General features: G+C 50.6%; 1 protein-coding gene across 1 annotated transcript; it reads right to left on the reverse strand.

The window, feature by feature from the left end:
• Positions 1-3,261: 3,261 nt before the first annotated feature.
• Positions 3,262-4,674, reverse strand: SOX11 (SRY-box transcription factor 11). The gene has a single exon (XM_081265489.1). It carries the CDS (start codon positions 4,636-4,638, stop codon positions 3,310-3,312), a length of 1,329 nt encoding a protein of 442 aa, XP_081121615.1. The 5' UTR covers positions 4,639-4,674; the 3' UTR covers positions 3,262-3,309.
• Positions 4,675-15,261: the final 10,587 nt, after the last annotated feature.

Below are 15,261 nucleotides of genomic sequence, written 5' to 3' on the forward strand. Positions count from 1 at the left end.
CAGCAGCTCCGGTTACAGTGCGGACCCTTCCCTTAGGTCTCACCAAATCTCAACGAAACGGGAGGCCAGGTCTTGGTAAATCAATTCAGTAGGTTAGAGCCGTCGTGATTTTGCACCGAGTTTCAATTAGCCACTGCAAACCTCCTCCATTTAGGCGCCGCCGCTCGGGGAGCTGAGCTGGGTGGCTGGCGCGCTGGGCCCCAACGCGCCTCCCAGCCTACCTCCTCGCGGCCCCCAGGGAGAGGAGGTGAAGGCACCGAAGAGAGGCCGGGGCGCGCGTGCCCGGTACTCTTGCCAGCCAGGGCCTGTGCAAGGCTCCAGGACAGATCCGGGTGTGAAAAGGAGATGGGGTTGGGCTGGCCAGGCAAACGGTCCCCAGAGAGCAGGGAGCGCGCGCTCTGTGGATCGTGCCCGCTCGGCCGCCAACCTCGGAGCCCCGAGTCGGCCGTTCGGGGAAAACAATCAAGAAGCGGAGCCACCTTTCTCGCCGGGGCCCGCAGGGAGCTGGTTCCCGGGCGGCCTAAGAGCCCGCCCACAGGGCAGGCGTGGTGAAGGCCCGGGGCGCGCGGGTGCGGCAGGCGTTTCCTCCCCGGGTTTGCTCTCTCCCTTCCTCCCACCCCACGGCCCAGTGGCTCCCCTCCCTACCAGGGGCTGGAGTCACCAGCACGGGTGTCCGTCCCCACGCGTCTGCACAATCTGCAGCGGCATGCGCCCGAGCGCTCGCGGCGGCGGGGCTAGGAGAGCCAGAAATGGTACCGAAGCTCTGCCCTTTGGTCCCCTTACATTTAGCCGCTGTCAAGTCCACACGGGCACTCGGGTCGCGGTTCGCGTCGCGCAGTGGCCGTGCTGCGTCCCTCCACCCAACCCGCCCGCATCCTCGTTCGCCAGTCTCCCGCTCGCTCGCTACGTCTACCTCGCCGCGCCCTGAGGCCCCCAGGCGTCCTCCATCCTCAGCTCCCCCACAGCTCCATGGTTCCAGGGGAGAGGGGGGAGGCCGAAACTGACACCTTCTCCCCAACCTTCACCCCCTTTTCCTCATCGCAGCTAGAGATCAAGAACAGCGGCGTTGTTCGCCACCAGCTTCACCTCTGCGCACACGCAAAGATGCAACGTAAAAAAAAAAAAAAAAAAAATTCAAAACTAGAAACAGTTGTCTCCACCCTCTGAAGGGGAGCGGAGAGGATCGGAGCACGCCGAAAGCTCGCTGCCCAAGGGCGGCCGTCACCACGACGCACAACGGGTACGCAGACCCGCGCAGAGAACGTCCATCTCCTAGCCAGCGCCGGACCTAGACCCAAGGAGCTGGCAATCCCGTCTTCTCTAAAGGCGCCCCTCCCCGGCCAGCAGCTGAGCCTTCCGCGCAGCCCGCCTGCCTGCGGGGGTGGGTGGTAGAAGGGCTGGGAGGAGGGGAGGAGGTGAGAAAGGAAATGGTGGGGTGGGGGTGGGGACAAGGAAAGGGAAGGCAGAGAAAACTCTTCCCCTGTCTTGCACAACTAGCGGGAGGAAGAGGAAAAATTCTGCCTGCCAATTGAACACTTTTCAGCCTAACCACTCTAAATGTAAAAAAATCTCTTCTGCTACCCCTCATCCGCGCACACAACAGCCTCACCACCGAATGCGCTGCGACAACAGGACCTCCAGTTTGACTTCCATAGAGACTATGGGAGATGTGAATTTCTATCAGTTCCAGCTGATTTATTAAATTGTCAAGATACAGACTTCCAGCACAAAAAAAAAAAAAGAAAAAAAGAAAAAAAAAAAAACAGGCAATGATGTCGACAGTGCATTGAGTCTGCTTTGCCACCATTTGCTACAAAATATGCAGATGGTCTGTACTTTATTTAGATTATATTGCACAAAATGAGAAACTTTTTAAACTATGTGCCTTTTTTTCTTTTTTGCTAAAAATTGAGAATCCAGTTTCAAACCTTCCACCTGGGGCCCCACCACATAGCACAGCGTATGAGATACATAAACTCCTACCATAGTACAGTACATACAATCTTCAAACTAGGTAACAGCTCTGAGGTCTATATCGCCATTTTCAATAAATCTTTACCTACAAATATTGAACAAATCTCTACTATAGCTGTACAAAAAAAAATTTGCTTTTTTTTTTTAAACCACAAGGCCTTTAGATGCAAGGATTACTTTAAATTTTTAATCCTTTTTAAACCAGGACATAACGTACCAACATATTTGCATGCTTAAAAAAAATAGAAGAAAAAAGAAAAAAAATCAGGAAAAAAAGAAATCAAAAGGGAAGAAGTGCCTGAAAGTCTTACTGAAAAAACACAGCAAGAATGTTCCCTTTTCACTGTACAAAAATACGCCTGAAAATATATTAATTTTTAAAAAAGACTGAGGTCTGTTATGTATCAAAAATGTTTCAATACCTTTTGTACTGAGGTCTAGGCTGTCTGGTATTCAATCAAGGAGGTATAAGGGAACAAGTTACAAAAAAAAAGTTGGCAAGTAGAAATCACATTTGTAAAACCATAAACAATTTGATCTGAAAAGTAAACTCTGATCTTAAATCAGTTCACAGTTTTTTTTTTGTAAGCGTTTGTACAGTCTGCATTTTTTCAAGCTCCCTGCAGTTTTATTAAGAATCGGATGCATAGAAGACATCAGTTTTCTCCCTCCAAAAAAAATAAAATGAAATAAAAAGTTGCAATGGTCCCTTTTTTCTTTTCTTTCTTTTTTTTTTTTTTTTGCTTTAAAAAAAATCACCAGTTCTTTAAGATATCCTAAGGGGGAAAAATTTTCCACCAACTCCCTAGAGTAACAGTTGTGCTGCCAAAAGGGTCCTCTGCAGACGTCTTCCAGACTTCAAAGACCGACAAGCTTCAAACAGCGCCTTCCGGAGCGGGTCCTCCTTCCCCTCCCCCGCCCCGTCCCCTCCGCCTTTGTTGCAATCACGATTTTCAGGAAAAAGAAATAGTAATTACAAAAACACATTTTTTTGGGAAAAAAATCACAACTCCAGACTAGGTATGCAACTACCTTGAGACACGATAAAAGAAGGGAGGGGAAACAAAAAAAAAAAAAAAAGGAGAGGAAAAATATTTAAAAACTACTCAATTCACTTTAACTCCACCAAAATTTTCATCTTTTCCAATTTCTTTGCGTCACATCTTATCAATATCATCAGCATCTTCTTCTCTCCCCACCCTACCACCACCACCATCAAACACCACTAACACCATCATCATCATCATCATCATCATCATTATCCTGACCACCACGACTTCCTCCCAAGGAACCCTGCACCCGCCGAGAGAAAGAGCGAGAAGCCGGGCGCCCCTTTCAATACGTGAACACCAGGTCGGAGAAGTTCGCCTCCAGCCAGTCCCCCGCGATCATCTCGCTCAGCTCCGGCGTGCAGTAGTCGGGGAACTCGAAGTGGGAGCCCAGGCTGCCTTCGCTGAACGAATCCAAATCCTTATCCACAAGCGACAGGGACAGGTTCCCCGCCGCTGCGCCGCCCCCCAGCTGCTGCTCGCTGGCGCTGTGCGCGCTTTGGGAGAAATTCAAGCTCAGGTCGAACATCAGGTCGTCGGCGTCCTCGCCGCTGCTGCTGCTACTGCTGCTGCCGCTGCTGGACGAAGACGAAGTGGAGACGGAGCGCGCGGATGCGGGCGACAGCGCGGGCTGAGCGAGCGGCGGCGGGTGCTGTTTGGTGATGTTCTTGAAGCTGTAGTAGAGACGGCTGCCGCCCCCAGCGCCGGAGGTCGCGCCTGCCCTCACCTCGTCGTAGAGACTCGCGCCCTCGGGGGACTCGGCCGAGCTGCTCAGCGTAGGGCTGGCGGGCACTTTGGCGACGTTGTAGCGTCTCAGCAGCTGTGGCGGCTGTTGCCCGGGTGGCTGCAGGAGTTGCTGGTGCGGCGGCTCCTCGTCCTCCTCGTCCACCTCCTGCTTGATCCTCAGCTGCAGCTCCTCTTCGTCCTCGTCGTCTTCGTCGTCCTCATCTAGAAACACGCACTTGACCGTCTTGCCCGCGCCGGCACCGCCCGCGCCGCTCACGCGCAGGCTGCCCAGCACGTAGTCGTCGCCAGCGCTGCCGTAGTCCCCCGGCTGGGCCGCCTTGCCTGCTCCGGCCTTGGCGCCGGCGGCCGCGGGGGCCTTGAGCTTGCCGCATTTCTTGCTGGAGCCTTTGGAGGTCTTGGCGCCGCCCGCGCTGCCGCCCGCGCCACCGCCGCCGCCTCCCGCGGAGCTCTTCTCCGGGCTCTGGCTCGCGCTGGGCTTGGCCGAGGGGTCCATTTTGGGCTTTTTCCGGGGCCGGTACTTGTAGTCGGGGTAGTCGGCCATGTGCTTAAGCCGCAGCCGCTCCGCCTCCCGGATGAACGGGATCTTTTCGCTGTCCTTCAGCATTTTCCACCGTTTGCCCAGCCTCTTGGAGATCTCGGCGTTGTGCATGTCCGGAGACTGCTCCATGATCTTCCTGCGCTCGATCTTGGACCACACCATGAAAGCGTTCATCGGCCGCTTTATGTGGCCCGACGCCGTCTTGCACCAGTCCGGGTCGCTCTCATCCAGGGCCACCGGGCTGCAAGCCATGAATTCGCCCTCCTCTGTGTCCAGCGCCTCCCGGGGCAGGTTGCTTTCCGCTTCCAAGCTCTCCGCCTGCTGCACCATGATCCGCTGTGGAGCTGGGCGCTCAAACCCGGGCCACTCGGTCTCGTGCAGAGGTCCCCCTCCCCCTCCCACCCCTCCACCTTCCCGGGCAAGTTGCAAAGTCCTCGGCGCCCCGCGTCCGCGGCTCCCCCCCTCCCCCCCGTCCCCCCTTCCAGGCTGCACACAGCGGCTGCGGCGGCTTCGGCGGCGACGGCCGCCCGCTAGTTTGTAGCTGCGGCCGCGACCGGAGGGACAGTAGCGGTAGTGGCGGTGGCGGCGGCGGCGTTCGAGGCAGCCCGGGACCCCTCTCTCCTGCTTGTGGCTCCCGCCGCAAGCGCCGGACCCTAGACACTCCCAATCGCGCGCGCTCCTTCTGCAAAAAGTTGAGGGCTCTCTCTCAACTAGTTATCAGGGTGTCATATGGGTGACATCACTCCCCGGCCCAGCCAATGGTTGGGAGCCGGCTCCGCCCATCTTCCTTTATTAACTCCGTGACTCCACCCCCTTTACCCCGCCCTCAGGGCTGGTTTGCAAAGATGGGGGCGGTGGGGTAGGAGGAGGCATGTCTAGAAATATGTTATTTTTAAAAAATCCGCGTGTGTGCACAGATGCACCTCTCCCCGGGATGCTCGCGAGCGTCGCACCGCACCGCGGAGAGCAGGCGGGTCTGGGGCGAAACGGGGCGCGAACAGAGGGTCTGAGGAAAGGCCCAGTGCCCCTTTGTGCCCACTCCGCCCAAGGCCCGAGAGTGCAAGCCCACTGGGCCACCTCGCTCCCCGCGTGCATTCGGGCACGCGCCCAGTCTGGACAGAGGGTGCCCAGCTCCCCCGTGTGAGCGCAGCTGCTCCCCGGAGCGCCCCAGGGGGCTGTGCTGCTCCGGGCGCCGCAGCCCGGAGCCCGCGCAAGAAAACCGCTGTGTCCCTGGCCGGCGGAAGGTGGCGCTTTAACACAACAACCTTCTCGTGGCACGTGGGCTCTCTTCTCCTTTTTCCCTTTCTCCCTTTTCTAAAGCAAAGAAATCAATTTAAAGCCTGAGTCTGAATTCTCCCTCGCCGGTGCATTTTTTGACGTTGCTGTTTTGTTTTGTCCTTCTTCTCCGTGTGTTTTCCCTCCCGGGAGTGTTTGGAGACGTCGCCGTGCGGGTTGGGCTGTGCCGCGCCCCCGCACGCCCCGCCCTGGGTGGAGGCCGGAGTAACGGTCTGCGGGTTTGGCCGTAGCCGGGTCCTCGCGTTCAGTCTGGCCTCTGGCAAGGCCGGTTCCGAAGTGGGTCCTGGGACCAGCAGGCTTCAGCAGCCCACCCCCCAGCCCCCTGCGTCACTTGTCAGGGTCTCGCTCTTCCCCCTTTCTTGCTCTCCTCCCCTCGCCGCTCCTCCGCCCCTCCCCCCGACTCCCTTTCTCCTTCCCAGCCCTCCTCTTCCTCTTTGTCCCTCCCCCTTCGTCGCTCACCAACGCCCTCCCCAGCAACCTTGTCCTGAAATCTTGCAGTCGGGAGCTAGCAAGCCTTCTGGGTCGCTTGCTGTTTTAGCTGAGCGACGAAAACCAAAGCTGAAATAAGGTGCACTCGAGTCTGAAGGCAGAACATTTCGTGTGCGTGAAGCGGTGGAGAGGCTGGAAGGGCGGAGTGCGCGGGGTGGATGGTGTCGAGCAGCGCAATCCATGTTGCTAGGTTCCTTCAGAACCCGTTTTCCTTTGTGTTTACTTGGTCCCTCATGCCCATCTATGGCTATTCTCCAAGCAATTAAAAGGAAACCGCCTCTTCCTATTGAATGTCTGGTCGTCCCTGTCTTCATCGTACCCCCAGCTTGGTGGTGATGGTGGGGGTGGGGGGTGGCAACTTTGAGTAGTTCCTAAGATTCTGCCCCTGCCTCCCTCCCAGTGGCTCAGGAGAGAAGTCGCTGCACAGGACGAGTAGAATTATCTAAACCTACTTCCTTTCAGGTGTGTCCTTGCAAATAACGCTACATTTCTTAACTCACGGATTTTTCTTTTTTTTCTTTTTTGAGGACTTTAATAACATAAAATGGTACCATGTTTTCGCAGATCATTATTTAAAAAAAAAAACACCATCACTATGTTTTAAAAGCCTCTTGCGGCATTTATTCTAAAGAAAACTGTCCCCAATACTTGTAATATTCAAGCCAACTTGAATCTCTATAGTGTTTTTTTTAATTTTACTTTCTTTTTTCTTTCTTTCTTTCTTTTTCTTTTTTTCCGCCATTGGAACAGAAAGAATTTAGTCATTCATGCTGGGTGACCTGAAATCTGGAGATGTATAAAACCCAAGGCAGTGTGTGAAAATCCGTCTTCACTCCAGCAAAGCGGGCACTGCATCTTGTTTTACTCTTACCTCACACATTTCCTGGCTGCTGGGAAAGCAGCAGGAGGGAGGGGTGGAGCAAGCCGTGAATCTATCCTCCTCTCTCCCCCACCCCCCAGCACTGGCAAATCCACACTCCGGATAGAGTGCTTCAAGGATTTTAGCTGTGTTCTCTGCATCAGAGTACGAGGGCACCTACCATTTTAGACGCTGACAGAATGCATTTGAAAATGTGGCAAATTCCATAGCCGTTTGCTGCTTTCATTCTGCAGACGGAATCCTGTTGAGCTGTAGAAAGAGAACAATCTGAGGGCTGAGCAATAATGGGTTTTACTCCCATAGTGCCATGATCTTCTCTCTCATCCTCTAGTAGAAGGAAGTGAAAACTCTACTCTTTCAAGTATGGAACATAATGTCTGTTCAGAGAAACGTGGACTATTTGTTGAAGAGGATAAAGGCAAATAAGTTGGTTGTTTTTGCCGGGAGAATAGGCACTCAGAATGATAGGTGGAATGACTTGAAGGGGTTTGAGTAAACACAATGCCGGGTTAGGGGTGGAAAGCCGCTTTGCAGGTGCCTGAGGGGTCCTCGAGCAAATTCCCCCACCCCCAAAATAGGCAGCTTTAAGGCAGTCTTCACCAAAGATTAGCTAGGATGCTATTTTGTAACATGGACCCATCATATGTATTTAATATTATCCAGATTTAGCAAGGACTTGGAATAAGGAAAGAAAAAGAAAATCAAGTAACTAATTTGTATCTTTTGTTGTTGTTCAGCAAAAGAAAAAAAGTTAAATCAGTATGATTTTCTTTAAGAGGAACATTTTTGAAAACTGCATGCTGCATACAGAAACAATATTTAGTACTGCAGAACAGATGCTTGCAACATCAGCAGGAGCCATTTAAAGGAATTTCAGGTTAACAAATAGTAAATGTGGCTTTCTTTAATAATTTTTTTCAGTACTGGGGATTAATCCCAAGGCCTCACACATGTTGAGCAAGTGCTCTACCACTGAGCTACATTCCCAGCCCATTTTACCTTGTTTTAAGATATGGTCTTGATAAATTACCCAGGCTGCCCTGAAACTTGTGATCCTCTAGCTTCAACCTCCAGAGTGACTGGGATTATAGCTCTGTGCCATCAAGCCCAAAGAATAAGGTGATTCTTGAAGGTTTAATTTGTAAACTAAAAATGCTGAATGAATCAAGATTAGCCCATCAGTCATCTTTTCAGAGCCAATGTGCATACTTCTTTTTTATGTGTATATCTATATACTTACCCACCAGAAGAGACGTAGCCTGTCTATTAACAATAACCATTGCTGCGTATATAATTAATGTTTGGAGTCTTAATAGTCACATTTGATTAAAACCACAAATGATTACATTCATGTAGTTGTTATTATCTTTTCAGTGCATCTTCACAAATAACTACTAGCAGGGCTATTACATAAGAGAAGGTATTCTATAAACTCTCAACATTCTGATGACACTTGAGAATTAGTTATGAAATTGTTTTTCTCTAAAGAAGAAACACTTGTTAAGAAAATAACATTCTAGAACTATCATGGGGCAAATACTTGACTTATTTAACTGAGCACGTGTTTTAGTCAGCTTTTTCACTGCTGTGACCAAAAGACCTGACAAGAACAACTCTAGAGGAGGAGAAGTTCATTTGGTGCTCATTGTTCTAGAGGTCTCAGTCCATGGATAGCCAGCTGCGTTGCTCTGGACCCCAGGTGAGGAAGAACATCAGGGAGAAGAACAGGGTGGAGGAAAGCAGCTCAGGGTGTGGTGGCCGAGAGAGAGGAAGCTAGGTCTGCCAGGGACACCCCCAGGGACCACCTTCTCCAGCCACACCCCACCTGCCTACGGTCACAACCCAGCTAATCCCACCCGGGATTGATGCATTGATCAGCTCATAACCAACCATTTCACCTCTGAACCTTCCTGCACCTTCGCACACAAGAGCTTTAGGGATGACTCATCTTAGCCGGGACAGCACTGTCTTAAAAGCCTCACAGCCCCTTCCATTTCCCAGTCTTGGAAAGGAGACCAGGCAGTAGGACCTTGTTCTCCTTCTCTTTAACTGTTCTTGGACTCCTCTGCTTTAGCTGCCTGGATTGACTTCCACGTCAGTCTGGGAGCAGCTCTGAATACCTTCTGTCTGCTAGACTTCCCTACTGAATGTCTGGCAGAGGTGATGAACGGAAGCTGAACTCGCCCTACACACACACACACACACACACACACACACACACACACACACAGTCTCTAAGCTTTTCTTTCCTAACTTGGGAAACCCTGTCACAACGCACGTAGATAAAAATAAAAGTGAGGGTGCATTCTCGACTCTTCACCTCACACACACACTGAAACACTGAGTTCTCCATAATATCTTTGTTTTAGAAGGTTTCTCTGGGGCTGTGTGGTCTGACCCGTGCCTGACTCTGAACATGTGTGGCTCCCTCTTCCCACTGCACTTTAGGGCTTCTAAGTACCTGGAACAGTCTCTCCAGCCGTGTGCACAGTGCCCCTCATGGCATCCGGACAGGTGTGCTGAGAGATGGCTGTGGAGGACCCTGTTGAAGGTGGTGTGTCCTTCATTGGCCCACACACACGCTGACCCACAGTGTCACCCTGATTTCCTCAGGACACACTTCAATGGCTAAAATAACCTCACTAATTTTTTTATGCACTTATTCTCTGAATCACTTCACTCGAGATTGTGATCCACTCCAGCAACACCTGCAGAATGGTCCTGCAAGGGGCCGGGCCCTGAACTTCCTGATTCCCATGACTTATTTGATAAAACACACGTTCACATCATGGCCCAGTACTCACACCACACACATGCAGAGCTGCCTCCAAGTGTCGCCTGTAGTCTCCCCTCATTGTCCACAGTTCAGGCTCTTCCCTTTCATTCCATGTCTATAAATATTTGTCAACAACCCCACTGAATTGCCCTGATAATGAGGTACCCCTGACATATGCAAAACACTGCTTGGGTGAGATAAGACTTTGACACATTCTACCCAGAACTAAAATTCCTGGCTTAAATATCTTTTTGTTGTTGTTATTGTTGTTGGTTCTTATCATATGCCCCTCACTTTTTAATTAATAATAATCACAGAATTCCACAAATTTGCTGCCTGCAAAATTCATGTCTTATCTTTTTTATTATTCATTATGTATTATGTGAGATACATAGATACATAGTGTTGTTTGTAAATGGACTTTTTTAAGAGCAGTTTTAGGTCCCCATTACTGATGTCTGCCACCCCAAGGGCACATTTGCTATGATTTAGTGAATGACATGGACACTTCATAACACCAAGGGTCGATAGTTCAGGATGGAGTTGGCCTTTTCTTTTCTTTTTGTGTTGCGGATCAAACCCAGGGCCTTGCATCCACCTAGGCATGTGCTCCAGTGCTGTGTTTGTCCCTGGCGCGAGGGCTCCCCAGACATTGTATGTGGTCTGCACTCCTCATTGTATCTTGTCTCTATCACTGCAATGTCCCCTAAAGCTCCTCCATTGCTCTAAGCCTCCTTGTGCTCCACCCGCTCTTCCTTCCTTCCTCTAGCCCTTAGCAACCATGGATCCCTCTACTGTCTCTATAGTTATTCACAATGTCAAATATTGGAACCAGAGAGTCTGTTCCAATTGGCTTCTCTACTTAGCAATCTACATTTACGCTTCCTCCATGTGGCTTTGTATATTTAAAGTGCTTGTGTGTTTTATCACTGAATAATGTCCTGTTGTCTGGGCGTAGCCCAGGTTACCCATCTAACTACTGGAGGAGATCTCCGTCCTATCCAAGATTTGACATTATGACTGAATCTGCGTAAGCCCCCCCCCCCCCCCCCCCCGTACGGGTTTGTGCAGATGTCAGTGTTCAGCTCATTTGAGTGAGTTCCAAGGACTGCTGTATTGCACAGACCAAGTGGCTGTGACATCACACTTTCCCAGCAGCACTGAGTAGAAGTTCCTATTGCTCCAAAGGATCACCACTGTTTGGTGTTATCACTGTTTTGGATTCCAGCCATTCAGACAGGTGTGCTGTGAGTCTTTTAATTGCTTTATTATATACTTTCCTAAGAAATGTGGTGTGGAACATTTTTCCAAATGCTTTCTTTCTGTCTGTATATCTTCTCTGACCACGTATTTGTTAAAGTCTTTGGCCTATTTTTTAATTGTGTTGTTTGTATGCTTATTGTTGAGCTTTAAGAGTTCTTTGCATATGTTGGAAAACAGTCCTTATAACTCATGTCTTTGCAGACATTTCCCCCCAGACTGTGACTCATCTTCTCATTGTCTTCATAGTGTCTTTGGGCAAGGTATTTAACATCTCTTCAGGCTCAATTTTCTCATCTATAAAACAGGATAATAGTCTACCACTTGGAATTGTTATGATGATCATAACATATGAAGGGCTTGGAACTATGCTATGCAGAAGATTCGCGTGTTATTTTTATTTCAATTCTTCTCAAATCTCAAAACTCTTCCCCTAACAGACCAAGAAGACATGTGTGGTATTCAAAGTGTGATTGTGAATGTGTATGTGTGTGTGCCTGCGATGTGACATAAAAAGGAAGGGAGAGTCAATTTTGAAGGCAGGATTTAAAATTCAGCAGTCCAACTCCTTCATTGTGGTGATTGTGTTAGTCCCTTGTTAGCTCGGGAGAGCATGGTATCTGTATCTGTGAGGGTGTCACTGCTGCTGGTGAAGATCAAGAGGGGACGCAGAGGGCAGAAGCTATGGGCAGGAGATTCCATGGCTTCCCGGTGGGAGGCACCTGGACAGCCAGCTCAGGACGTTGAAGTCCCTGCTTCCTGAGGTGCAGCTTCCCCTCTCTCCCTGGCTCCCTCTTGGTGGCAGGAGGAGGAGTCCTAACAATGCCTCCTTCTCTAGGTTTCCACCTGGTGTAGTTAGTAGTTAGGTGGATAAGCTAGGTTCCTCCTCTTGGAGTGGGAGTGTCTATGCGGTGCCTGTCCCCTCTCTGTATGTCGACTGTAGGGCCATTGGTTTCAGAGCTTCATTCCTGCATCAATTACATCATCAGTCACGTCGCTACTCAATCTTTCTTTCGTTCCTGAACTCAGGTGTCTATAGTGTTTCCATGTCAATGGCTGGGTTTCCCTCTGTCTCTCATCTTTGTATATTCCCAATATCTAAGTTTTTGTGAGTATTTTAGCCATGAAACATTTTATTTCTGTTGCCCTGAGGGTATAGGTGGAGCTATGTGAAACAGAAATAATTACTAAATTCTAAATAATCACTGCATGAGCCAGAAGGGAGTGACCAGTCCAAGGCACGGTGTGCACACCTCTCCTGAGAGGATTTGTCCCCCTCTTGCCATCTAGCTGCAGAACAGCTGGACCTTACTGCACGGGAGTAGGACACCGGGTATCTCCTTGGGGGAAAAGAGCACACACATCAAGTGGACCTGTCACCTCAGGCACACCTGTGCACAGGGAATGGGGGGTCAAGGAGGCCCTACCTGCTCCCTGGCCTAGTGCTAAGAAGCCAGGAGATGCCAAGACTGTGGCCAATCACCTTGGGCTGCCATTTCCTCCTCTGCTTATGCAAATTTTAGACAAGGTAACTTCCAAGGTCACTTCCGCTCTTAACATTTTGTGGCTTTTACTCTACTAGAAATGTCCTTCCTACAGAACCTTGAGGTAGGGAATGTCATTTTAGTTTCATGCTCTTAAGTCTATGGGTCATTTCATTTGACTTTCTTGATGGTATTGACCATTTTTCTCCCTACAGTTAAAGGTAGTGCATAGTCACGTTGAAATAGGGAACATAACAAAAGCAATAACAACACCAGGGTTGCCTGCACACTGCCCTGGCTCAGGGGCTCTCCGGTCTGTGGTGTCCTCCAGCTCTGGCCTGCGCCGTGGGTTCCTGGCTTCTCACCCACAGCAGGGGATGGTCAACATCATTAAAAAGAGAAAATAAAAACAAACAACAGATACCATTTTCCTTTGACTTTTGAGCTTCCCTTGGACCTGTACTTGGATGTGTGGATGGTGGGTGGACAAGGGTGCAGAGGGAGGTATGACCAGGACCCTCGGGAGTCTCTTCCCAAACACGGACCCATGGGCCGGATTTCCATGCAGAGTGCAGCTTGGATCCCAGGGGCGTTGCCTCAGCCTCCTGGATCCCAGCACTGCCTTCCGGCTCCTGGGCTGGGGGCTGGGGCCTCCTCAGTGTAGAAAGGCAGAAAGGCTTTCCTGCAAGCCAGGCAAGCCTGGCCTGGAGCACCCAGCTGCGGGCTGCATGTGGCTGGAGGGCTGTGGGCGCCTGTCCATGATGGAGCACCCCAGTTCCTTCCCAGCTGCTTGACCCGGGACCCAGGGTGCCCCAGTCCAGCCTCTTTCCCCTTGGTCCCTCGGACTCACACAAGTGTCCTGAGGGCAGCCTCCCAGTGTCCCAGCAGCACCTCTGCTCACTCTCCTGTGGCCAGCTGTGGCCAGGCCCCAGCCTCCCTGTCACTCCAGCCTCCAAAGGCCCCCATCTCCCCCCAAGTCCCTCCCAGGGTGAAACCCTCAGTGTGGCACTGCCAGCCTCAATTTGGCCAGGGCTCCTGGACTATAAAAAGGGAATGAGGGTGGAGAGAGACCCAAAGGACAGAGCACTGAGCCAGCGTGGGTACTTCCCAAGGCAGATAGTGGAAGGAAACTGGTCCTACTCGCTCTCAGATTTGCTTGGGACCCCGACCCCCTTCCTTGGAGATGGGAGTGTCTATGGGGAACCCGTCTCTTCACTGTATTTTGGCGGTAGGGCCATTGGTTTCAGAGCTTCAGAGATGGAAACCAACCTTACCTAAGAATGAACTACACTTCAAGTCTGTTCAACTTCGACACTGACATGAGATTTGGGACTTGGAGGTGTCCCCTGGTGGGAGGGAAGACATCTGGAGATGTTGCGAAGAAGTGAGTATATGTTGCAAGTGAAAAGAAAATGACTTTTTAAAGATCAGAGAGTGGGCCGTGAGGGGTTGATTGTTTTCTCCTGAATGTTTTTGTTCAAGTCTAGCCTCCTGCATCTCAGAGTCGGCTTTATTTGGAGACAGCATCTTTGCAGATGATCAAGTTACAAAGGGACATAGGGAGGGCCTAAATCCAACATGAATGATGTCCCCCATAAAAAGGATTTCAGACCCACAGAGACACACATGGAGGGAGTCTGATGTAGAGAGACACCAGGAGAAGATGGCCACGGACCTGCAGTGGGCGAGCCTGGACCAGTTCCCTTCCCAGCCTCTGAGGTATCCAACCTGCTGATGCCTGGGGCTCGGGTTTCTGGCCTCCAGAGCTGTGAACATGGACTCTTATGGCACTTGGTGACAGCAACCCTGCAGAACAAGTTCAGAGAGGGGGAGGAAAAACCACATTGCCACCCTTGCAGCCGGTGCTCTAGGAGAAGCTGAGAGAGGCCTTGGCTATTTGTGAGTGCCTCATTTCTTGTCTGAGGCAGCCCTGGAGTCTACTAAGCCCTGGGCATTGGGCAGGCGTTCAGTAGTGCTTGGTTCAGTCTACAACAAGGACGTGAAGAAGGAAAACTGGAGGTCCTAGTCACCTTCAGGGTGTGGGAAGAAGAGGAAAAAAGAACTCAGAAAAAGTTGGGGGACACACCCTCTCTTCCCTTCTTGCCTAGTCCTACTCTCCGGGCTGTGTACCTTTCACTTCAATATCATACTTCACCTTGAACTTAGTTGTTTCTTCACTATGAAGAAGTTTGGTGCTTTCAATATATTTCCAATATTTTTGTGAATTCACTCTTTCAGGTTCATCTCCCACCCCTTGCCTGGGTCTATAGGGATTGGCCAGGGGAAATCCATTGTAACAAAAAATGTGCTGATCGCCATGACCCAACTATTGTCCAACAACAGCATCTGGATTCTCTTTCCTTTAGGATGAGTTTTATAAGAAAATTTCTCCATCCCTTATGCATCAAGATTCCTAAGAGCCCTTAAAACTATGAAGTCTACATAAATTCATGTAATCAAACACATGATCATAAAATAGGAGGGCGTTTCTCAGAACCAAGAGTGGACAATTTGAAGACAACTCAAAGCAAGCATGACTCTGTGTAAAGCATAGATGTATCTGGATGAGTTGTAACAAGGTCAAGAGTGGAGGAGGGGGACCCCCATCACACTCTGCCTTAGGCCCCTGGGATCCAGGAAATAGGTAGACCACTGAATTCCCACAGAGTGGAGGGCCTTACCTAGAGAGGCCTGGGATCCCTAGAGTTCCAGGGACCCCAGGACTGAGGTGCCTCTACAGTCCTGCAGAGCTGGCTCTGCCTCCCTCA

This window comes from Spermophilus citellus, assembly GCF_964194105.1.
Source record: "Spermophilus citellus genome assembly, chromosome: 13".
NCBI classification, from domain to species: domain Eukaryota; kingdom Metazoa; phylum Chordata; class Mammalia; order Rodentia; family Sciuridae; genus Spermophilus; species Spermophilus citellus.